Consider the following 26,746-nt stretch of genomic DNA (forward strand, 5'->3'; position numbering starts at 1 on the left):
AACAGGGCTGTCATGCTGCCTAAGACTTGAGGTCCATTTAGAGTCCTGTACCCAGTGATGACCAATATCAAATACTACATAAAAAGATATAAGAATCCTCCAGCACACAGAAGTGGAATAATCTCCCCACAGCGTTATTTTCATTCTGTCCCACAACAGGGAAGTTATTTTACCCTGAATCATGCTAATTTATATTCCTCCCAAGATTTATTTACAACACATTTTCCTAAGCCTGTTTTAACAAGTGCAAATTAGGTGTCAGATTCACTTCAATCATTAAAAATAGCAAACTGAAAAGCGTACCAGGAAAGTAATCGATTTCACTTGTCTTAAATTATGAGAAATTATGGGAGAAGATCTCTCCCTGAGAACAGTGGTGAGTGCTGGATTGAGACCCACTTCTGGTCTTGTGCTCTAGGGTTCAGAGTGGGTGGTGAAGGAGGCAGGACTGTCTGTTTCTGATGATCTGCTAACACAAATTGTTAGAGCAAGCTGTTCAAGTCCCAGAGTCACTATCTGATTTTCTATCCTGCTCTGAAGAAAATGGACTATTGCATCTGGCAAGTTTGCTGTAGGGTGTGTCAGAAAGCCAATCTGGCAAAAGGAATGAAATACTAGGGTGAAGTTAGCAAAGAGAGGCAGAGCTGTCCCTAGTTGTTCCCTAAACACCATTCCCCACTCCATTCATTAGCTTTATGATTATTGTCTGTGAAGAGTCAGTCTCCAGGGAACAGATGTTCATATTATCCTGAGATACCTAGAGATGTTGTAATCAGCTGAAAGCAAGCAGGAAGATAAATTATTTGGTAGTTCAGTAAATTTATGACTATACTCTAATAGATACAAAAGCCACTCCTGCTATAAATAAATGAAAAACTAAACATTCACCCAGATACAACAGATCCATCTGGAAAGTCCTGCGACTAGCCAGAATGTTTATCTCTAAGCATTCAGTGTCTACTGATGGAAACCCACTAATTCTGTAACTAATCAAGCTTTATGCGATTGGGTAAGGCAAATAACAGGCAATATATGGAAAAGGTTCATTCCACTAAAGCCGTACTTGACTACATCTACACCATATAATCAGGGACCTTAACTGAAGCCATTTGCCATATTGCTTCAAGGCTTTTGTCGCTGCATGGCACGGTGCTGCATCCTACTTCGTGCTGGAGCATCACTTACCTGATCACCTGTAAGGGCCTTATCTCTCATTAGAAGTCACCAGGCAGAGCCATTTTAACATACTGAAGAATAGTGAGACTCGCCGCCATTACCACAAAGAAGAAAAACCACCCCATCATCTCTATCGTTGCTCATATCATGAACAATGGCATTACTTAGTCACCTCTGCCATACACCAAAACTGCCAAACAGCTGGTCTCCTGTCCCAGCTTCAGTTTCTTACTGTCATCCCCTCCTTGCCACAGACCAGCTTTGTGGGTGCAGGAGGAAGAGCTACAGCTGTGCCATAACTTACTCCTCTGCCAGGCTGCTTCACTGACACTGGTTTCCATTCATGCCCACAAATACCCCATTTATCAGCGTTATCTTCAGAAAACCCAAGCCTTCTGGACTTCTATATTTCATACGCCTCCAAGACCAGCGCCTTTGATTGGCTCTGTAATAAGCTAAGCCAGTCCTACAGAAAGCCGTAGTTGGGAAAACATTACATGTTAGCTTTAAACAATAGTGGCATAGATCTAGGCTTCACATAGCTTGGCCATCTGCACGTAGAACTTTCCTGGCTGAAAACAAGTGGATTTTAGTGGAAAATTAGTCTTTCTACTCAGTGGAGGCATTAAGGAAAAGAAACAGAAAAGCAGCCATATTTGTAGAAGGAGGAATAAAAGCGTAGGCACAATTTGAAATACTTGTTTCACTCCTGAAAACACACTGAATTTCTATTCCTCTGTGGGATGGAAATTGTCTAATTTGCAAAGCAGTGAAAACTTACCAGTAACAAGCAGCTGTTTGCTTGTTTTTAAATGGAAAAAATTCATGAGGACTTTTAGTTGACATGGTTAAGGCACTGCAATGACTCCAGAAATTAAAGCCCCAGAAGTAAACATTGCCTGGCCAACAACCCATGGATTTAGGACCCCTCAGCCCTCAATAGCCCCTCTGGCCTATATCATGTCAAGTGCAAGAAATTAAGGACACACCAAATCTATGCCTTCTGTGTCAGTGATAATCACATATAAGTCCCTGTGAGATGTTTTAACTTCACCCTTCATACTATGACACAGCTGTCCCTAAAAAGCACTAAGGGAAATGAAACTATGCATACTTCTGCTGACATTTCAGGATGGACCAAGAAAATTAATATTGGGGGGGGGGGGGGGGCAGGGGACAAAACAAAAAGCCCAAACCAACATCACGCTTCTCCCAGCAAGGCTTCCAGTCTGCCCCTCTCAGAGGTCACCATGCAGGACAAGCTTTACAACAGTCCCTCAACATTCAGTAATAGGCTCTAGAAAGCAAGGAAAAACTGAAGTGTCAGCCTGGCTTTCCTTACTTTGGCAAATGGTTTGGATGCTAATATATTTTTTTCCCCTGCTAATAAATAACAGCAAACAAAGGCAAGATAATACTGAAACAGTTGACTGGCTGCTGAGCTCATATGGTATTTTGATGCTGTGAAAACACTACGAAACTTACATAGCCCATGTAAGATAGCAGGTAGGCCACCAGATGCCAACCGACAGACCTTGGGTGCCACAGTCATTTGACTAGTGTAGGTGCAGCCCTGGCAATAGATCTGAGCTTCTTCTGTCACTCTGACCTGAAGCTGTAGAACAGCTTTACACAGCTAATAAACCTGGCCTCTGCTGTAGCCCCATGCATGGCACCACACTGCTAACTCGTTCTGGTTCCTTCTGGCCTCCTCTGACTAGCAAACGTGAAAAATGCAATGGCATTTGCCTTCAGTTGAGAATGGTGGTAAGCGTGCTCTATGATCTTTCACAAGTCCCTGAGTTTTTCTTGCCTCATTTTTGAGGCTGTAAAACCCGCTCCACAACTAGTTTCACAGCTGCTCTGAGCTGCCCTGCAAAGGAGCTGCTCTGCCTTCTCCCTTCACTCCTAGCTGTCCTTTCCTGCCCCAGCATTAGTGCTCGGGTAGCCAGGTGGGGACAGGATCAGAGAATTTATCTACATAAAAAACCACCACACCAGAATAGTAATGACAAGGTTCGTTTCTAAACTAGATCGATTCCCTCCACTTTCTAATCAGCTGTTCAAATGTGTGCTGACCCACGAGAAGGGATGGGAATAGTGGTTGTCTTGGGCTTCAGTGAGGTGAAAGCCTTCTGAAACTTTGGTCTCAGAGAGGTTTTATTGCTGTAAGCATTAAAGAAAACTGATTTTTTGTTTTGCTTTATTTATAATGTAATTTGCAAGAACACACTTTCCCAAATTTTCAGTGTATTGGCACAAGTCCCAACTTTCTGCAATAACCTACTCAGTTCTCCAAATAATTGCCATTCCTGTGTTCTCCCTAGTTACTTATTTTGCAGGAAAGAGACTGCACTTCCATATCCCAGTCAGTACTTAGGAGTATTATCCACATGCCTTCAAACTGACCGATGAGTTATTTGCTCTTGCTTGTTTTTCTCTCTCCTAAAACATACTATACTACACATACTATAAAATGTTTTGAAATGTGGATTCCCGTGAAACTGGCAATGGCACTGGATTTGTAGTGGTTTAATCAGATTAATCATACTGAATTGGCCAACTCAGTTATCCAATTGGTTGTGCTATTAGTAAGATAAAAATAAAACAAGGTCCTTTATTATCAACACTCTAAAAATACTCTGGATTCTGCTCTGAGGATTTAGTGGCATTGATACATGCATCTAAAGGCAAATTGATTCCCTGCAAAAGCCAAAAGCAAGTTTTCCACAGAAAATTTGCATCAGTGTTGTAAACTCATCAACTATGATGTTAGATTGTCATGTAAGCAGCTTAATATTTAAATTATGCAGCTCATAAGAAATCACATGGGGAACCTTTTTCTCAAGCTGCCTTTTGTAGAAACATCCCAGGTGCAAAACAAGTATTTACAGCGCGCTTGTTTTGCAGTGACCACAAGATGACAGAGTTCAGGATCTGGAGGATAGCTGGGAAGGTGAGCAGCAGGTAGGACTCTGGGGTTTACAACAGTAGAATTTGGCTCGTTTGGGTAATTGCTAAGTAAAATTCCCCAGCAAGCAGTCATCAAGCAGAAAGGGTGGAGGCTGATTTTTAAAGAAAACTTAGAAAGAACCAGGAACAATCCACCCCATCATGCAGGAAGACCAAGAATTTCAGCAGAAGGCCTGCCTGACTAAGACAGGATTTTCTTGATGAACTAAAACACAGAAGGGAGTGTACAAGAGATGAAAGCAAGGCAACAAAACTGTCAAGAATACCAACAATGAAGAATTAGTTGTTGAACAAGCTGGGAAGGCAAGGAGAGGGAGTTGCCCTCTGTGTGAGAAAGCAGCTGGGATGCATGGAGCTCTGCCTTGGGATGGGTCAGGAGTCAGCCAAGAGTTTATGGATCAAGGCAGACCAACATGGGTGCTGTTGTAGTGGGTATCTACTATAGACCTCCTGACCAGGAAGAAGATGTAGATGAGGCCTTCTTCCAACAACTGGAAGAAGCCTCATGTTCACATGTCCTCATGGGAGAGTTTAACCACCCTGATATCTGCCAGAAGGATGATACAGCAGGGCTCAGGTAATCTTGGAGACTTCTTGAACACGTTGATGACAACTTCCTGGCACAGCTAACTGAGAAGCCAACAAGAAAAGGTGCTTCTGCTGGACCTCATAGTTATAAGAAGGAAGAACTTGTCCACGATGTGAAAGCCAGAGGCAGCCTTAGCTGCAGTGACTGTGAGATGGTAGAGTTCAGAATCCTGAGGAGGGAAAAGGGGCAAAAAGCAGGACCACAGCCCTGGGTTTCAAGAGAGCAGCTAAGGCTGCCTCTGACTTTCATGTCTCAGACAAGTTCTTCCTTGATCTCAAGAAGTCCCTTCCAACCTAAATGATTCTCTGATTCTGTGAAGCATAAAAATATTGCTTGAAAACGGCTGGACCTAAAAGTAGAAAGAGACAGGGTAACAAGAAAGGTTTTTGTACGTACATGAATTGCGAAAAGCTGAGGGACAATGTGGGTCAAAAGGTACTTAGGAGTTGACCGATGTAATTTCAGGACAGCTGCCTACCTCTGTGAAAAACCTGTGTGATCAGGGAGGTCTCTGATGACAGGAAAGATGACAAGTGTTATACCGGTCTCTAAGAAAGGCAAGAAAAAGGTCCCAGGGAGCTATAAGTCTCACCTCAGTCCCTAGAAAACTCACAGAGCACATCCTCCTGGAACCCATTTCAAAGCATATGAGGGACAAAGTGGTAACTAAAATAGTCAACACAGATCTACCACAGGAAAATCATACTTGATCAAGCTGACTGCCCTCTACAATACAGAGGCTGTCTACGTGGATGAGATGTAATATATTTTGATTTTAGTCAGGTTTTTGACATCATCTCCCACAGCATTCATATTTGGAAGCTGAGGAATGATGTGCTGGACAAATGGCCTGTTAGATAGGTTGAAAATTAGCTAGGTGGACTGCCAGGGCTCAAAAGGTAGTGATTAATGGCTTGAGGTCAAGCTGGCAGCCAGCAACAAGCAAAACAGGCAACACTGGAGCCAACACTGTTCAACATCATCATAAATGGCACAAAGTGCACCATTAGCAAGTACATGGATGGCTCTACATTAGGGAGAGCGGCTGACACAATCAGTGGCAGAGCTTCATTTCAAGGGACCTTAATAAACTAGAGTATTGGGCTAACAGGAAACTCAGAGTTCAGCAAGCACTACAGATGTCAGCCCCTGGAGCAGGCTGGAATCCGACTGGTTGGGCAGCAACTGGATGCAAGCCACCAAGTGCATTCTCATCGTATGTAAAGTGAACTGCATACTGAGCTACACTGGCAGGGGTATGGCCAGCACAGAGGGAAGTCGTTACCTTCCTATATTCTGTAATGGTAAGGCTGCGCTTAAAACAGTGTGTCCTGTATCTTCCCTCCCCTCAGGGATTGTGAGAAACTGCAAAGGGTCCAGTGGAGAGCTATCAACATAGTTAGGGCCTGCAGCACATAACCTATCAGGAGAGACAGGGGAGCTGGGCTTGCTTAGTCTGGCAAAGAGAAGAGCCAAGGGAATATTTCATTGCAGCCTACTACTGCCTGAAGGGAAGATGGCAGTCAAACCGCGCCCAGTAGTGGCAGATGATATAAAGAAGTGCAACAGCTACTAATTGCACCTTGGGGGGCTCAGGGTGGATGTCAGGAAAGACTTTTTCACCAGAAAGTCAATGCAACACTGGAAAAGGCTGCCCAGAGAGGCTGTGGAATTCCCATCCTTGAGGGTCTTCAAGGTTTGCTAGAGAAAGCGGTGCCTGACCTGAGACAGGGTTGGTGACAGTCCTGCTTCAAACAGGAGATTGGACTAGAAACTCTCAGAGGACCTTCCAACCAGCATGTCAGTAGTTTTATCATACTATGACAGTGTCACTAATACCCTTAGCGTTATCAACTCCAAGTGCAAAACACCTTCACTTTGAGAGACATTATAAAAGCATAAATGTCATGATGCTCTCTTGTGGTTTAACCCAGCAGGCAGCTAAACGCCACACAGCCATTCACTCACTCCCACCCCCGCAGTGGGATGGGGGAGAGAATCGGGGGGGGGGGGGGGGGGAATTCATGGGTTGAGATAAAGACAGTTTAATAGGACAGAAAAGGAAGGGAAAATTATTATTATTATTAATAATAATAATAATGATAAAAGATTATACACAGTGAGTGATGCACAATGCAATTGCTCACCACCTGCCGACCGATGCCCAGCCAGTCCCCCAGCAGCGGCCCCCCCCAGCCAACTCCCCCCAGTTTCTATACTCAGCATGACGTCCCATGGTATGGAATATCCCTTTGGTCAGTTGGGGTCAGCTGTCCTGGCTGTGCCCCCCTCCCAGCTTCTTGTGCACTTCCAGCCTTCTCAGTCGGTAGAGCATGGGAAGCTGAAAAGTCCTTGACTAGCGTAAGCACTGCTTAGCAACAACTAAAACATCGGTGTGTTATCAACATTATTCTCATCCTAAATCCAAAACACAGCACTGTACCAGCTACTAGGAAGGAAATTAACTCTATCCCAGCCGAAACTAGGACATGCTCCTCTATCCCAAGTTTCCAGATACAGCACAAAATATCACAGTCCTTCATTTAGAAGTATCAGGGAGACAGCCTGACCTTATTATAATTTATGGGTTCGAATTCTGTAAAGCAATCAGGATGCCAACAACATACGGGAAAAATCTCTCCAGACACATAACATTCTTCATTATCATCACCATTTTACATAATGCTATTCAAGCATAAGCATCATGAACAATGAAACAAAGTAGTCTCAAACAGTTTAGAATAAAAAAAACCCAAAACCAAAACCCAAAAAACAAACCAAAAAAAAAAGACAAACTGAAACATACATGCAAAGCAAAAAAACCCAACCCAAACAAAAAAAAAAAACAACAAAAAAAACCATTAAGGTATATACAAGTCTAAAGACCCGACAGCTAAATGATTACTGTTTCTATTCCAGGTAGAGCCACTGACTCACTGCATGTCACTTCGACCTCCATCTGCTTCTCTCGAAACTAAAGAAAATTGATACAGTAGAATGACAACTGAAGACCAGGCAGGAAGAATCAAATAGATTTCAATCACCAGACCTACAGAAATAGCAATAACTCCTAACTAATCTGCAGAGAAGTAAATTGGTAAAAAATATATTACATATATAAGTATGTTAAGGCATTAAAAAAATAAAAAAATAAAAATCAGTAGCTGTTGCTATAAAGGTAGCCCAACCTCATATTAACATATATGTAACTTCCCTCCTACATTGTTCAGCATCTTCTGGAGCCAAGGACTCTGGCCATGGTTTGCTGTCTTCACTACTGATTTCTAACTCATAAGCTTTCCTTAACATAAGCCCCTGCACAACACAGAATTAAGGGTTGTGGGCCTTTTTCTTTTACTGTACACACGTAGCTAGCTTGTCCTGTGACTCCAATTCATTTTTTACATTGCTGGCATTCTTGTGCTTGTGTTCTCTTCAACTTTCTGTCCAGTGCTTATAAGATTTCTGGTACTGTTATCGCTTACACAATAGCATTCAAGACAAAATTCAGCAAACCTCTCCCATCTGCTCCTAAGCTAGCAATCGGTTCAGCTTCACCTGCAGCACTGTGCACTGACACCATGAGGAATTCTTCTGAGCTCTTAGCACTGTGCCGTCCTCCTTAGACATTCTGTGCACTTCATAATGGTCTCATAGTTCACCCCTGCTGAGCTAACTGGAAATTACAAAGGAAAAAAAATTATCAAGTGCTTCAGAAACAACTATTGTTAGAAAAAAGGCTGCTTGCCAATTATCTTGCTTGTAGGTAGCAAAGGAAGTGTGATTTAATTAATTCTCCACTTTTCCACAATGTTTTGCCCTTACTGGAACTTTAAAGTGCTGCATCCTTCCATCATATCTTTTTCTTAGTTTGCTTTTACTCTTCACCTCACATTCCATGTTGTAGACCCTTAGAGCTGATCTATGCCCGCCTCATTAGGATTCAGTCCCCCAGTCAGTAAGGAGCCATCTCCACGTAGTCCACACAAGAACCTGGGAAGTACAGTTTCCTCCCAAATGCCCAGTCCCACTCCTGTGTATTGGTGCTTTCAGTCCAAGCTGGCTGAAACATTTTGGAACATAAGTTAAAGCTTGAAACTTGGAGTGCTTGCTCCACCCGCTTTGCAGAGAGGATGAAGACAGCACTACTTGGGCACAGTATCACAGTCCTCAAACGTCATCCCACCGTTCCCTTTCATACCTGCATATGAACAGACAAGGTTTTGCACAACTCACAGAAGAATCCTAGAACATCCTCAACTTCAGCACAAAGCAGAGTGTAATACCTAGAACACCTTTGCACTGTAGTCGCTAGTACCTGGACTTGAATACTAACTGGAGTCCTCAGATACAGAGAGACAGGTATAGACCACCTGGACAAATTTGGTTTGGTTGGTTTTTTTGGCAAAAACTGCTTTCAGCTGACTCGCAGAGAAAATTGTCTAAGGGAAAACATGTTTGTCTCTTACTGCTGTCTACATTTGCTCCTAAAAGATGTAGCTAGACATGGATTAACATATGTTGGTCTGTGGGCTACTTGCCAGTAAGAAGCTTTTCTCTTCCTTTGTTTTCCCTTCAGTTGTTCTTTATTCAACCCCAGGTACTCTCACTGGAGCCAAAATACAAAGGACACTGTTGTTTGCTGCCTGTAAAAATATATGCACGCATTGAATACAGTTACTCTATATGCCAGTATTTGTCTTCTCCAGCTTTCATTACAAGGCTGTCTTACTTAAGCACATATATCTCCTGTGCCATATTTTTCTTGTTCTTCACCCCTCCCCTCAAGCATCTTTATGGCAGTATTACCCTCTATATAGAAAAGATTACCAGCTTCAAAAGCAGAATAGTGTGGGAATAGATATCACTACTTGTTTCCTACAGGTACTAAAAGCAGTTCATTGATCTTTAAGGCAATATGAATCATAACATGGACATGTTCCGATTCTTAGGTCGGCAATTAGCATAGCCACTTAAGACAGACATAGTATTAATTTGCACTGTGAGCAATGTTATACTGGTGTATCTCATTGCTACCCCAAACAGTGGGTTATGTGGCTGGAAGTTTGAAGTGCAGCTGGGAATGCTATATTGGTTTTCAAGCTTTCTTAAAAGGAGATTCCAGCATGCAGTGAGGATAACAACAACATATCTGTAAGCCTACCTTACCTGCTACCTTACTTTCCTGCTAAGTTTAGCCAAGTCCACTCCTAATTAAAGAAATCCATATTAGTATTTAGTACATCATCTCTTTTCTTCCTATACAAAGAAGAAGTGGCACGTTCAGGCCTCCCAGGTTAGCAAAGCTCAAATGAGAGAAAAAAACAGAGGGCAAGGCAATGGGATATTGATCCAAAGTACAGAAGTCCTTACTGTTCTTCTCCCTGAGAGGCAAAGTAGAACACACATGATAAAATTGGGATTTTACCCTCCTCTATGTTAAATAATGCCAAACTAATGGAACACAACTATCATAACAGCCCATTTAAATGTCAGAAGCAGTAATAAATACTTCTGCTAAGTATTATTACTAAAACAGTGAACAAAATGCAACAAAATGCATAGCCTACTGTTGTAACCGAGAAACGTTTTGCCTTTTAGTTTGCTTTTTCAGTAATGATTGAAGACATTGGATGTAATTCCAATTCCATTGCAGTTAAGGGGACTTCTGCCTTGACTGTAAAGAGTAATATTGGATCCCAATACTGTAATGATAAGCGTCTTCATTTCCAACATGCTACACTTATAATGAGCCTAATCCTGCTCCTGGCTGTGCTTTGAGCAATAACAAGCATCATCATTACAGCTATGCAGACTCCTGCCAGATCTCTGCTGCTTTCTGCAAGACACGACTGTGATGCCATGTACTTAATTTCAATTGTGAAGTCATAAATGCCAACAAGGTTTATGAAACACTTCTCTGGAGAATTATCAGCACATTTGAAAAACAAAAATGCAAGGCACTTCACTAGCAACTAGAGCTACCAATTGGATCAAACAAAATAACAATACCTTGCACAACTTTTTCTCCTACAGAAACCTTGCATCTAACAAGTGATTTGCAATTTTCTGACGGAAAATGTGATTTCTGCAAAACTGAAGCTTGCTGTGGGAAAATTCTGATCCCGTTAAAAAAACCAAACAGCTTCTCTCAGGAAAATAGAAGGCATTTATTCTATTGTCCTGGAGTCAATGGAGCTTCCTATCTTGTTTCACCTGACAGAAGCATAGTTCACAAGAACCATAGCCTCCTGTGAACCAGGCCAGTGTACTGAATAATTTGAGTACATGCTCCTTGCCCCCTCCTCCCACTACTTTGGACAGAAAAGGGGAACTGGATAACATATGCCACATCAGTCTCCATTGAAAACAAAACCAAAAGGAACACTGAACTATGTCCTTAGGGAAAAAGGCAAAAAAAATTGATCCACTAGTGTGCACATCCCTAACTCCCTGGCTTCCTTGCTTGGCTGGACTGCAGACTTAGCAAAGAGATGTAGCTGCCCTGACATTTTTAGAGAAGAGCATGAGCAGAACCATTATTTTCTTCCTCCATAATTTGGGTTAAAATGTTTTCCCCTAATTTCTGTGCAGTATCTGGAATTGAGCACCAAGTGTATATGGGAAATTATACCAGATGTAAAAAAAAAAAACAAACCACTAAACAAAAAAACCCACACCACCACAAAAAAGACACCAAAAAAACCAACCCCACACCCAAAAAACCACATCTCCATTTGCATTCCCTTATCTTAAAATAGCTCTTTTGCAGGTGAGGGTATGGATCTTCCCTAGGAGTTCCAAGATAGGACAGCTAACCGTTGCTAAACAAACGCTAACAGCTTCTTCCGATGCATTAGCATGCTTACAACATATGAATGAGTATGCTTTTTTACAATTTGCAAATTCAGCACTTACCATTGTCTCAAAACTCTGCTCTTCCCATTCTTGTTACTATCAGATAAACATGGAAAATAATCTTCTCCAATTAATGACAGCTTGCAGTCACAGCAGGATTTACATATATTGCTGTTCTACATTTATGGCCTTATTGCAGTCAATATTAGTATTTTGATCATCATATTTAATTTTAAATTGAAATTTCACTTATGTTTGTCTTAAGTTATACTATATTTGAATTGCTTTGCATCTCATTTTCTGTGATGCTGCCAGATATTTAATTATTGGATGGTTCCCAAGGACATAATTTAAATTTAAGATCATTTGAGTGTACAGTATGCCTCCCACAACTATCAGTATACACTGCTATCTATTAAAAGTATGACACTGATGTGTTTCACGTATCTGTTTTGCTGCACAGTGCCTTCACATGCAAACTCATCTAGAGATCTAACATTTGATATTTAATTGACCTAGAACAGCTAAATATTCACAAAATATTCTTCCATTTACTAACTTCTGCTAAGAACTGCATCCATATTGTTAATTTTTAGCTGGTAAGAGTTCTGGAATGTGCTTTGATATTTGGTTATTACTTAAATACATCTCAATATGCCAAGCTATTTTTCAATACATGAAACGATAACAGAACTTAGATTGAGGCCACCTTGGAAAAAGGAAAAAACACAAAAGGTCTTTTAGATCACAAAGCTGAATATTGCAAGTTAAAAGATTCCCTATTCTCCCCTTAAAACATGTATGTCTGGAATTTGTGAAAGGCGAAGCAACTGCCAGTACAGCAGACATGTAAACTCATCTTTTATTCCAGAGTCCTTAATTCAACTGATAAGCGTGGTGAAGTGTCTGTTCTGTGTCTCCCACAAGGTTAGAATATAACAGTGTATTCCACATTATATTCTGCTGTGCTGAACTGGTAAACCACACAGTAGAAATTACCAGCAGATCCAAATTATCTAGCTATTTTAATGCATCTTTAATGGTTTCAGAGAGCTACAGAGGTTTATCAGAAAATAAAAACTCCATTATTGCCCTGTCCTGGTTTCAGCAGGGATAGAGTTAATTTCCTTCCTAGTAGCTGGCACAGTGCTGTGTTTTGGATTTAGGATGAGAATAATGTTGATAACACACCGATGTTTTAGTTGTTGCTAAGTAGCGCTTACACTAGTCGAGGACTTTTCAGCTTCCCGTGCTCTACCGACTGAGAAGGCTGCAGGTGCACAAGAAGCTGGGAGGGGGCACAGCCAAACTGGCCAAAGGGACATTCCATACCATGTGATGTCATGCTCAGTACATAAACTGGGGGAAAGCTGGCCGGGGGGGGCCGCTGCTCAGGGACCGGCTGGGCATCAGTCAGCGGGTGGTGAGCAATTGCATTGTGCATCACTTGCTTTATATATTTTTATTTTATTTTATTTCAATTATTAAACTGTTTTTATCTCAACCCATGCGTTTTCTCACTTTTACTCTTCCAATTCTCTCCCCCATCCCACCGGGGGGGGTGGGGAGCGAGCGAGCGGCTGTGTGGTGCTCAGTTGCCGACTGCGGTTAAACCACGGCAGTCCTTTTTGGCACCCAAGGTGGGGCTCAAAGAGTTTGAGATAACAACAGATTAACCAGAGCACATTAAGGAATTTTGTATCTGTTAACAGTTGCAGGTCACAATATTGATTCATCTGTTCTCGACATTAGTTTATCTGATCTGCATCATGCTCTTTTTTTTGTTGTACACGTTAAAGATTAGTGTTGGTTTTTGCAGTTTGCTGTGGTCTGCAGTGATTAGTGATATTTGTGTGAGGTTTGTTATTAAAACACTGGCCTTGAGCTTAATCTAGTATTTGAGCTTTGTACTGAAGCCATTACTGTACTTCGGGTACCACTTCATGGAGACAATTAGCAATTATAGTTCTTCCTCCGAGAGGTTATTTACGGAGGAAATACAGAATGGCAGCGTCGCTACCTTCTTCTATGATGTTTCCTCCTTCATTACAGTAACTTTTCAGTATCCTGAACATCCTTGGGTAGTTAAGATACTTCTATTGGTTTCTATTTGTATCGCTTGGGAATATTGTTTCGGTTTTGCCTAAGGTTAATAAGCACTTTTAGAATATCATCCAGAGATCTGCCCCAAGGCTGGATAGTTATGAGTGGCAGGGTGTGTGGGACAAGATGGACAAGTACCTAGGCCAGTGGGCACCCCCAGTGTTTTGGAACTTCACCCCTGAACAAGTGCAGAATCCTGAAAAATTAGTAGAATACTTGGAAAAACGTACGCTGTCACCCTGGCAACTCCAGAGAGACACAAATCACTGCCACGTGCTGGGGCCTGGCCCATGCCTACCGAGCCCTGTTCAACACCATTCAGTACCCTCAAGGGGAAGAGAAGGTCTCTGGATCTGACGATAAAATGACAGGCCCTGCGGCCACTCCAACCCCGGCGACAGGAACTGCGGCCACTCCAACCTCAGCGACAGGCCCTGCGGCTGAACCAAAGAGCCAACCTGTGCCGGTATCAGTCACCCCTGTACACAAGAAGAAATCTTGGAAGTGGAAGTCAGCTCGTTTAGTAAGGGAGGAAGAAGCTTCTTCTAAAATGGAGCCGGAGAAAGGAGTGTACAAGGCAGACTACCCTGGAGTAGGGCTATTACGAGAACAGGAGGAGGACAGCCGGCCGCTGCGTGGGGAGGAAGAAGAGGAAGAACTCGTAAACGAGGCAGTGACTACCCGATCTCTATCCCTGAGTGAGCTGCGAGATATACGAAAAGATTTCAGCCATTGTCCAGGCGAGCATATTGTCACCTGGCTGCTCCGATGCTGGGATAATGGAGCCAGTAGCCTGGAATTGGAGAGTAAAGAAGCCAAGCAGCTGGGATCCCTTTCTAGGGAAGGGGGCATTGACAAAACAATTGGAAAAGGGACACAAGTCCTCAGCCTCTGGAGGTGACTCCTGTCAAGCGTGAAGGAAAGGTATCCCTTCAAGGAAGATGTTCTATGTCGCCCAAGCAAGTGGACCACCAAGGAGAAGGGTATCCAGTAGCTAAGGGAATTAGCCAGGCTGGAGATGATTTATAGTGACCTGAACAATGAACAGCTATCCAAAGATCAAGATGCAGAGGGACCTGGACAGGCTGGATCGATGGGCCGAGGCCAACTGTATGAGGTTCAACAAGGACAAGTGCCGGGTCCTGCACTTGGCCACAACAACCCCATGCAGCGCTACAGGCTTGGGGGAAGAGTGGCTGGAAAGCTGCCTGGCGGAAAAGGACCTGGGGGTGCTGGTTGACAGCCGGCTGAACGTGAGCCAGCAGCGTGCCCAGGCGGCCAAGAAGGCCAATGGCATCCTGGCCTGTATCCGAAATAGTGTGGCCAGTAGGAGTAGGGAAGTGATCGTGCCCCTGTACTCGGCATTGGTGAGGCCGCACCTCAAATACTGTGTTCAGTTTTGGGCCCCTCACTACAAGAAGGACGTTGAGGTGCTGGAGCGTGTCCAGAGAAGGACAACGAAGCTGGTGAAGGGTCTGGAGAACAAGTCTTATGAGGAGCAGCTGAGGGAACTGGGGTTGTTTAGCCTGGAGAAAAGGAGGCTGAGGGGAGACCTCATCGCTCTCTACAACTACCTGAAAGGAGGTTGTAGCGAGGTGGGGGTCAGTCCCTTCTCCCAAGTAACTAGCGATAGGACGAGAGGAAATGGCCTCAAGTTGCACCAGGGGATGTTTAGATTGGACATGAGGAATAATTTCTTTACTGAAAGAGTGGTTAAACATTGGAACAGGCTGCCCAGGGAAGTGGTGGAGTCCCCATCCCTGGAGGTATTTAAAAGACGTGTAGATGAGGCGCTTAGGGACATGGTTTAGTGGGCATGGTGGTGTTGGGTTGACGGTTGGACTCGATGATCTTAGAGGTCTTTTCCAACCTTAATGATTCTATGATTCTAAGGCAGCAGTTAGTCTGTATGCATTTGCGTAGTTTAATGGCCTCAGTGGGCATATTAAGTAGCCAGTAGTCTTAAGTGTTGCTGAATAAAGGAAGGCAGTTGTAGACAGCATTGTAGAGGCTAGTTTTAAGAAGATATTTAAAGAACAAAGACATATGAAGTGTGGTATTGTTATGATTCCTGTTAAAAGGTATCTCAGGTACTTCCTTTTATACAGTTCCTAACAACTAAGGTTTGTTAGTGCTGGTGACATGTCAGAAGCAGGACAGAAAGAGTTAACACGTTCCCCTGCGCTTAGGGACATGGTTTAGTGGGCATGGTGGTATTGGGTTGACAGTTGGACTCAATGATCTTAGAGGTCTTTTCCAACCTTAATGATTCTATGATTCTAGATGAAGTCAAGTGCACATGACCCATGTGGTGGAAGTTTATAAGGAGCTCACCATCGTCATATGCCAACTCATTGGTAGTGATGACCTGGAAGGATGAAGAGGGACAAACGGTGGATGAACTGGCTGGTCAACTCCAGCAATAAGAAGAAAGTCTCTCTTTCTCCCTTGTCTTGGCTGTGGAGAAACTGTCCCAGAAGGTCCAGCAACTCAAAGAGGATAGGTCCTACTCCCCACCTGTACGGACCAGTATCTTGGCTATTAGGAGTCAGTGTTCTGTTCCTCAAGAGAGAGGATATAAAGGGTACACACCACGGGGCACCCTATGGTTTTACCTGCGTGACCACGGAGAGGACATGAGGAAGTGGGATGGAAAACCTACCTCAGCCCTAGGGGCACGGGTACGTGAGTTGCAAGGAAAAACAATCACAAAAGGAGGTTCATCCAGGAAAATTGCTGCTCCAGTTTCCAGCGGGCAGTTCCCCAGACAGAGTAGAAGGGCCGATCTTACTTCTGATCTTAATAAAGGGACTTCTGACTCGTGTTTACAGGAAATGAGAAACCAATACTATGACCAGGACTAGAAGGGCCCTGCCTCCAGCCAGGGGGGGGAAAAGGGACAACCGGGTTTACTGGACTGTGTGGATTCAGTGGCCTGGCACATCGGACCCACAGGAGTATAAAGCTCTAGTAGACACCGGTGCACAGTGTACCCTAATGCCATCAAGCTATAAAGGGGCAGAACCCATCTGTATTTCTGGGGTGACGGGGGGATCCCAACAGCTAACTCTACTGGAAGCCGAAGTAAGTCTAACTCGGAATGAGTGGCAGAAGCACCCCATTGTGACTGGCCCAGAGGCTCCGTGCATCCTTGGCATAGACTACCTCAGGAGAGGGTATTTCAAGGACCCAAAAGGGTACCGGTGGGCTTTTGGTATAGCTGCCTTGGAGACGGAGGAAATTAAACAGCTCTCCACCTTGCCTGGTCTCTCGGAGGACCCCTCTGTTGTGGGGTTGCTGAAGGTTGAAGACCAACAGGTGCCAATCGCTACCACAGCAGTGCACCGGCGGCAATATCGCACCAACCGAGACTCCCTGATTCCCATCCATAAGCTGATTCGTCAACTGGAGAGCCAAGGAGTGATCAGCAAGACTCGCTCACCCTTTAACAGTCCCATATGGCCAGTGTGAAAGTCTAATGGAGAGTGGAGACTAACAGTAGACTATCGTGGCCTGAATGAAGTCACGCCACTGCTGAGTGCTGCTGTGCTGGACATGCTAGAACTTCAATATGAACTGGAGTCAAAGGCAGCCAAGTGGTATGCCACAACTGATATCGCTAATGCGTTTTTCCCAATCCCTTTGGCAGCAGAGTGCAGGCCACAGTTTGTTTTCACTTGGAGGGGTGTCCAGTACACCTGGAACTGAGTGCCCCAGGGGTGGAAACAGCCCTACCATTCGCCATGGACTGATCCAGACTGCACTGGAACAGGGTGAGGCTCAGGAACACCTGCAATACATTGATGACATCATCGTGTGGGGCAACACAGCAGGAGAAGTTTTTGAAAAAGGGAAGGAAATAGTCCAAATCCTGCTGAAGGCCGGGTTTGCCATAAAACAAAGCAAGGTCAAGGGACCTGCACAGGAGATCCAGTTCTTAGGAATAAAATGGCAAGATGGACGTTGTCAAATTCCAATGGATGTGATCAACAAAGTAACAGCCATGTCCCCACCAACTAGAAAAAGGAAACACAAGCTTCTTAGGTGTTGTGGGTTTTTGGAGAATGCATATTCCAAATTACAGTCTGATCGTAAACCCTCTTTATCAAGTGACCTGGAAGAAGAACAATTTCAAATGGGACCCTGAGCAACAACAAGCCTTTGAACAAATTAAAGAGGAGATAGTTCATGCAGTAGCCCTGGGGCCAGTCCAGGCAGGGCAAGGGAAAGAAAAAAAAAAAAAAAAAAAAAAAAAAAAGTGCTCTACACCGCAGCCGGGGAGAATGGCCCTACCTGGAGCCTCTGGCAGAAAGCACCTGGGGAGACTCGAGGTTGACCCCTAGGGTTTTGGAGTCAGGGGTACAAAGGATCTGAGGCCTGCTATACTCCAACTGAAAAAGAGATATTGGCAGCATATGAAGGGGTTCGAGCTGCTTCAGAAGTGATCAGCACTGAAGCACAGCTCCTCCTGGCACCCTGACTGCCAGTGCTGGGCTGGATGTTCAAAGGGAGGGTCCACTGTACACATCATGCAACTGATGCTACGTGGAGTAAGTGGGTCGCACTGATCACACAACAGGCTCGAATAGGAAACCCCAGTCACCCAGGAATCCTGGAAGTGATCATGGATTGGCCAGAGGGCAAAGATTTTGGAATATCGCCAGAGGAGGAGGTAACGCGTGCTGAGGAGGCTCCAATGTATAATAAACTACCAGAAAATGAGAAGCAATGTGCCCTGTTCACTGATGGGTCCTGTCGTCTTGTGGGAAAGCATCGGAGGTGGAAAGCTGCTGTATGGAGTCCCATGCAACAAGTCGCAGAAACTGCTGAAGGAGAAGGTGAATCAAGCAGCTGCATTGTGCATCACTTGCTTTGTATAGTCTTATTATTTCAAATTATTAAACTGTCTTTATCTCAACCCACGAGTTTTTTCACTTTTACTCTTCCGATTCTCTCCCCCATCCCACCGGCGGGGGGGGAGTGAGAGAGTGGCTGTGTGGTGCTCAGTTGCCGGCTGAGGCGAAACCATGACATGCCCTTACATTATTTATACATATTGCACAAAAAAAGTTAGGGAACCAAAAAATAGAAATAAAAAGGAAATTTAGTATTGTATGGGAACTCTCCAGTCTGTTACTTACTGGAACTATAAATTTTCTTCTGCTTTCAAGTACAATGTACATCACTGGTCCATTCATTTTCTTTACTACAAGAAATTTATATTACCCAAGTGAACTGTGAAGCTTGGTGCCAATATTTATTTATGAGGCTGCTTAAATTCAGATCAAGAAATAATTTGCCATTTTGAGTAAAATAGGCTAGTTTCTCTTACTCACATTTTCACAGAATCTCTTACCTAGGACTAGCACATAAGTATTTGTCTTAGCAACCTAATGCACCTTACTAAACACTGTTTGATACACAAATCAGCTTATATGTTATAGTACATATCTATACACGCTCACACATTTCCAGTTTGATACAAAGAAATAAGAAATCTGCACAATTACTAAGAAAGGAAAAAAACCCATCTCATTCTAACAAATCAGACTTCATCACATACCAAAAAAAAAAAAAAAAAAAAATCAAACACATCAAAACAAGTTTATCATTGGTGCTAAGACATTTACCACTAGGAAGGTTGACTATGCCCTGGAAAAGCAGGGAGGCACTTGTGGAAAGCATAGACAGCTCAGTTAAATCTACTGAAATATCATGATTTTTCAGCAGCATTACAGCTTTTTCTTTTATTACATGAAGTACAGTTAGGCAAAAAATATTCAGTGTGCGTCTAAAAAAAGTGAAATTTTTTTAAAACAAATCATTTAAAAAAAACAGTTATCTGCAGAAATAGATTCTCTTTTTTAATTTTACATTGGGCCCTGCTTTTTTAACTCATTATTAGAAATTCTTAAACACAAAAGTTAAACATAGTCTGATTTATTTTCATACCTAGACTGATGATTGAGATCTTGGGAAACTGTCAGAAAAAGCTAAAAAAAAATCTGCAGCCAATTACCACTGTAGATATGAAAGATTCAGAAATTGTTCATACACTCTAGAACTTGAAACCACAAAATCCCCCACAAATTTTACAGGGTAGAAGGCAAGTAGTCATTAAATTCTCACTTCACTCACACCACTGTAAAATATGAAAAAAAAAATACAAAAACCTCTAAGATGTGGCTAGCCATATGGTTTGCCAACATTTCATTCTTCACTGATAAAATATCAATATGAGAAAGGTAAGACTGTATTCCATTAAATAAATTAGAAAATGTATAACTATATAATTTGGGTTATTATAGCTCAGATATCATTTGCTTTTCATTAAAATAACCTTTAACTATGCTTTTAAAAATAAGAACTTACAGCAACAGGGACTCTCACAATCATGACATATGACTCTTCATTTTCCTCATTAAAATACTGAATGAGTAACACCCCCACGTTCTGGGCAATGGAAAAAAAAAAAATAGATAATTCTTTCTGAGTTAAGAAACACCGAGATTCCTTTAGGATGAAGCTTAGATTTTTTTTCTCCCTATTAACACTGGTTGGCTTGCCACGTACTTCTACATAGCATAGCACAATTGCAGGGCAGAGGATCACTCTCTCTACGGTAGTGTTACCAACAGCAGTATTGTGTATATAGCACAGCTGGATGAAATAAAATTTCTAAAGCAGATTATGATGCTAAAAATAGCAACTAATTTTCTTCTACTAGCCATAACCAAGAGACAGAATTTCTTTTTTTCACCTGATCACATCCTTTAAGATCTCTTGTAGCTTATCTTGGCTATTTTTCACTCCTGGTTGAGCTTTGAGAACCATCACATAGGCACCACTCTCAATTGTTAGCTTTTTTCCAGGACGGCATGACAGTTCTACAAAAGCAGCTTTAAGACCTAGTGAAAATATAAAGGAAAGCAGGAAGGAGAAAAGATAATTATGTATAATTGGAATTTGTATTCTATCTGTGCTGCAGACTGCATAGGCTCTGCTGAATCAGGAAGAAGATGTAGAGGATACTAAGTGAAGCACTGAGGATTTAACTTGTGTCAGCCATTTATGAAAGCTTTTCTACCTAAAATTGCTTGAAATAGGACAGGCTAGAAAACAGATACAACATTAAAACTGCACCAGAATAGTGATTTTTTTTTTCTTTTCTTTTTTTTTTCCTCATCCAATTCCCATCTGATCTGTGGGTCTGCATATACATAAGAGAAACAAAGGGCAAGGATTTAACTTCTCTTTAAGTGTCTGCTTCTAACCCAACTCTATTCAAATTGTACATTCAAAAACTTGCCTCCTTGGCAAAAACATGCTTCTCCATACTGCTATTTAAATTATAAATCACCTATTCAGCAGAGCACAGCATACACCCCACTGCATTACTTTGTAGTTCCAGGCTTGACCAGCGTGGTCTGAAAAGCTAAAGAAGCTGTCCTGACCTCCTCCTAGTTACCTGGGCAAGGAAAAAAAACAAAACAAAAAAACTTACGCCTTTGGCATACCACCTCTTGGCTCTTTCGTGGGTAACCATCGTCTTGCAGGCCCGGAAAAGGGCGTATCTAGGAAATCCTTGCAAATCGGTGCTCGGAATGGAGGTAATTGTCCTATTGTATGTGACCACTGATCATCAAGTCATGGCATTTCCTCCATACAAAACAACCACTACAGGCCCAGGGCAAGCAAGAACAGTGTTTTCATTAACTTCTTTTACTGATGATAAGTCTATAGCTCTGCTAGATTCAACATTTCAGGCAGAAAGTCTTTTTGAAAGGTAGCAACTCTGCTTTGATTTCATGGCAACGGTACAGTCTTAAGAAGCCGCTGAAGATGAAGAAAGTAAATCACATCAGACAGCTTTTATTCTCTATTTCTTCAAAAAGTCCAGTCCAGGCTAGGATTTGAGAGATGACAGAGGTAAGGCTTTCCTTCACATAAAAGAAAATCTTACCCCTAACCATTTTTTTCAATAATATCTATAATTTTGCTACACTTCTACCATTAAGACGTGTGACAAAGTGACCTGCCACTTGAAAAGGGGGCTGGGGGAGGAGATGAGGAAGAGAAAACTAATACTCCACATACTGCTGTTCAAGTCATCTTTTAAGAACTCCATCAGCTACAAAGTACACGGGCTTTTCCACTTTAAAAAATTGACTACCTTTAAAATCACCAAATTCCCAGAAAGACAGACACGAGGAAGTAAATCAGACCAGAAGCGTTTTAGAACAATTTCTTTTCAGACTAAGTGAAAGCTGAAGGACTGCATAAATGGTATTTCACCTAAGCCACAACATGATAATCAAGAGATGTTCATTTTCTATGTGGTAATAGCACCACATTCCCCAGGCGGAGGTGAGATGTGCCCAGCTGTCTAAGGTCATTACATCTGGCAGCTTCAGCAGATGCAGAATGGGAATTTGTCCATTATATGTTCTGAGATCGTATTTGCTCTTTCTCAGGAGGTCTAGGAACTGCTGGCCTTTCTGGATTGTGGGGGGAATCTTTCAGGACAAAGACAGGCAATATCAAAAGAGTGTCCTCAATGGTATGCAATGCTATTTGGCTGAGGTCAGCTAAACCCTGCTCTTTCACATTAAAGAAAACCTATCAAAACACGTGCAAGCGTGATCCACAGGCTGGAGACCCAAATGTACCGTGTATTCCCTCTGGCTCAGGAGGTTTTGAAAGCCCATGACCGCAGGTGGTCACTACCATTGGTGAGTGGTGTGAAGTTCGACACTAACACAAACAAGCCAAGGCTTACGATCATGGTTAATGACAACAACATCTTAACGATCCTTAAATTTCCTATTGCTACTAATACTCAGTTACTGAGAGTTATCTAAAAATAAACTTCTGTTAAGGTAATCAGTATGCAAAACACAAAAAGCCCTTCTTATTTCTTCCCTAGGACTACACCCTGACCATGTACTTCCAGCAGTCCTGGAGGGATAAAAGGCTCTCTTATTCTGGAATACCTTTGAACCTAACTCTGGACAACAGAGTGGCTGACCAGCTCTGGGTGCCGGACACGTATTTCCAAAATGACAAGAAGTCATTTGTCCATGGGGTGACAGTGAAAAACCGAATGATTCGACTCCATCCAGATGGGACAGTCCTATATGGCCTACGGTACGTTGAGTTTTTTAATTGGATATATGGCTGTCCTGGCAGAATGCAAGTCGTGATTGGTAAGTGCAGGTAGTACCGATGCTGCTCTCCTTGCCTTTTTCCTGGTTTCTTAGTGCAGCTTATGAGTCAGCAAATACTCCGTCTAGACCACCATAATACATCCAAGAATTTTCCTCAGGGCATCAAAACTACCTTTAATAGCTGTAGCCATAACTAACAAAGCCTAATGCCTGTTTCTTTCAGTTGTTCTGAGCATGATAACACTACTAATGAGTTCTTTATTATGGTTCTCACCTGGTAATCAATCATAGCTTAGACAAACACTTCCTTCCTTCTGAAATTCTCCAGCAGTTCTTTAGAACAATGTAAAATATAAAATTGGGAGTCATTTGAAGAAATGTGACCAGCATTTGGTAGGGAATAAAAAGAATTCATTTAAATTTTCAAATGTCCTAAGGATTATCTATACATCCGAGTACAGATTTTCTTTAATCTGCCCTGATTTATCACTGCCTCTTCACACCATAACTGCTTCTTCATACAGTGCAAACTATGTTCAACCCCTGTAGATAAAAATATATTCTAAAATCTTAACAGGCGCAATCTAATGATGAGGTACACAAATGTAAAATTAAAATTAAACCAAGTTATTTGTTATGTTGAAGTTGCTGCAGAGCCTGAGTACGCTTTGAATTATTTTTAAAGTTAAGGTAGCTGAGCTTGGAAAAAAAAACCATCCCCTGCTTGAAACAACCTTTGATCACTGTATCATTCAACAGTGAAAATAACGTCCAGAGAATATAAACCTGAAAGCATACTTCAGTTAATCAGAAAAAAAATCATAAAGCATAAAACCCAGCTGAAATACCTCAAAACGATACTTAAGACAGGACTGAAAAAAACCCAAACTGCTGCAGCAATTCAAAATGAAAATAATATTTGGGGAAAGATAACTTAGAGCTTACTGAAAATAAAAGTTTGAAATGACCTCTTAGCCTATAAAAACATAACCTTTTAAAATACAACACTACCCATGCACTTAGAAGAAGCCTTCCACCCCATCAATTCAAGCATTTAAAAATTATTATTTTTGTTCATCATAAGTTTTCCTTTGAACTTGTCAGATTCGCAGGCAGTGCATCAGTCGCTACCAAGGACCACACAGGCACTTTGCTACAGCCAGATCTGTTCTAGTACAGAAAAACCTGCTACTTCAGTCATGAAAAAGAAAACAAGGAACCCGTGAGGAAATAGCTGATAAACTACAGGCTGTCATTATCGTCTGCTAAACAAAGCATTTGAAAAATACATCTTTCCCATTGCCTTCAGACCTCCTACGGTTCCTTTCAATCAAACTTACTCCTGAAAATCAGCTTAGCAGGGCAGTTATCATTAGAGGGCTTTTTGGCCTGAGAACTTTTCAATTTTTTTTTTTTTTTTTTTTTTTTTTTTTTTTTTTTTTTTTTAAGGCCAGGAACTAAATTTATTTACATTCCAGGATTTGCACAGTGGCAAGAATGTACATTAGAGCCAAGTAGTCCCTCACAAGCAGTTGTATGCAATATAAACTACACCTAGAAATGTATGCCATGCATGTACTTCCATATACGTGCCATACATCTGATATCAATAATTGTCTTCTGCAGAGGTAGCAAAAGCTGTGACACATCTGGTGAACCTGCTGCAAGTCTTCTCACGTGCTTCATCCACAAAGCACCAGCCTGGCCGAGAAGCTGTGACCCTGCCCGAGCATAATGCCTGTGCTCTTCCCCTCAGAGGTGCTCAGGCAAACCTCCAGTGCAACAGCAAAGATGGTCACCTTCACATAACGAGGTTGCTAGTTCATATGGTTAAATAACCATTCCCATTTGAATGGTTAAGCAGCAGTTTTGCAACTCTGCAACAGCTGCAGCTCTGCAACTTAACACTCCATCCAATACCTCACTGCTCTGGGTAGGAAAACCAAACAAAACCAAAAAAAAGAAAAACAAACAGAAAAACCCCACACATAAAGTGCAACCTATATTCCACACACTTGCACTCTAGTACTGGGCAATTCCCTTCTCCTCCCTCACCCCTGCCTCATGCCCTTAATGCACGCTGGCACAGGGGCAACCTGGGGCTCTCCCAGGCTTCGGGACTCCCCCACTTTCTCACCCCAGAGAAGGCAGCAGGGGCTCAGGCTGCAGCAGGGCCAAATATTGACAGATATGACCATCTCCACCAACAGCTTTGTCATCGCCAACCACATGCAGAAAGAGACATTCCGCTGTCAGGTCTTTTTCACAGCTCAAGCTGATGTGCCGTGTTTTCTCCAAGGACAAGGCAGCTGTTTAGACACATCTGGTGAGCAGACTTTGGTCTGCCACCTGCCAGTGAACACACATGTAGTGTCCCCATCCCACAAGAAAGATTTGATCAAAGACAAAGATAACAAATGAGCAGAAGAAAGAATGAAGTTAAGAGACACTGAAACAGGTTTCGTACAACAGATGGCAATTACTGCACTAAGTTTGCATCTATTAGTGGTCACTTTCCTCATGGTAATAAATATGCTTCTGTCAGTCTACAGATTACCTTTAGATCATACAAACAGCAATTTCTTCATATACCAGATGACACATCTGCCTCATACGAAATAAAACAGGAGAAAGCACTGCAGAAATTGTTCTTAGGTAAAATTCAGCATTGCCTGTTAGAAATTTGAGCACAGGTCCAATCTTAGTCTCACGAGTAGAGAAGAAACTTTGCAACATACTAGCTTGCGTTTGGCTTCTGTGCAGTAAAGAGTTTAAAGACAGTATCACCAAATCTCTCACAGAGGTGGGAGTTGTGCTGTGACCTGCGAGTTTCACTTTCATTACTGAAGACAGAGCATTGGCCTGGCATGACTTGAACAAGACAGACAACACCAATTACACTGCAGACCAGGGTCTGAGTTCCCAGCAAATTAGGGAGGGCCTCAAACCATCTCTCAGGGATGATTTAAATGCTTGCTTTCACCCGTGCCTCCTATTCCCCACACAAATTTTCTATTTTCAGTCCAGAGTTAAATGTTTCTTTTCAGGCTCAGATATGAAATTTTACTGGCTTCTTTAAACAGGAATTGGAACAATCACAGCAGCTTTAAATAACCTGCTTTGCTTGCATCCATGTACTTGGCAGTTTGGCATCAATGCAACGTTCAGTCTCAACAGAGTTGAGGAAAAATAAAACAAGGTTAATCATCTGGCTTTACAGATGAAAAAACAGGGGAAATATGTATTGAATACACTGGACTGGTTTTAGATCACGTAATAAAGCATTATCACTTCAGTATGTCTCCATTATAGTATTATTTCTATCATGAAAAAAAAAAAACAGTCCCTTTAGCTATTTTTACCAGTAACTTTCAGCTGCTCTATCCCCACAGTTTAAAGAACGATGTGTGCATATAAACTTGTACAGACACAGAATACTCCTAAACCTGCCCTCTAAAATCATGCATTGCTGTTATGTCTCTTACTGCAAATGCTACTTCTGTTAATTATTCAGTCATGAATAATGCGTAACAGTATTCAAAATAACTCTTCCATCCTATTGCCCAAGCAAGTAAACACACATAAACATATTTAACTCCACATTAATATTTCCACTGAATTCCATTTCAAATATGCCAGGGAAGTTGAGTGTCACTGCTAAGTATTATGTACCTGAAGTGCATGATTCTTCAGTTTCTATCAAGTACTCCCACCAGCAGCTATTATTATTTTCTGTGGTATAGCCACCTGCTTCCTAAGAGAAAGAAAAAAAATCCCTTTGAGTCAATGTGCAAACCTGCAGCACCATGAGGCTCATGTCTGAGACAGCTCTAGGCTGGTCCCAGTACAGCTGGTAAAATACTGGATTCTTCTTTATTTT

General features: G+C 42.2%; 1 protein-coding gene across 3 annotated transcripts in view; it reads left to right on the forward strand.

The window, feature by feature from the left end:
* GABRB1 (gamma-aminobutyric acid type A receptor subunit beta1) overlaps nucleotides 1-26,746 on the forward strand; it is a 143,954-nt gene that overhangs the window by 55,958 nt on the left and 61,250 nt on the right. For all 3 annotated transcript variants that reach the window (XR_012995169.1, XR_012995170.1, XM_076336199.1), the window contains exon 4: nucleotides 22,626-22,846. Coding sequence is in view for 1 of the 3 variants with exons in the window: in XM_076336199.1 (XP_076192314.1) it covers nucleotides 22,626-22,846 (221 nt within the window). In the remaining 2 variants the exon portion in view is untranslated. The remainder of the gene's footprint in view (nucleotides 1-22,625; nucleotides 22,847-26,746) is intronic.

The sequence above is a fragment of the Aptenodytes patagonicus genome, chromosome 4, assembly GCF_965638725.1.
Source record: "Aptenodytes patagonicus chromosome 4, bAptPat1.pri.cur, whole genome shotgun sequence".
Lineage (NCBI taxonomy): Eukaryota > Metazoa > Chordata > Aves > Sphenisciformes > Spheniscidae > Aptenodytes > Aptenodytes patagonicus.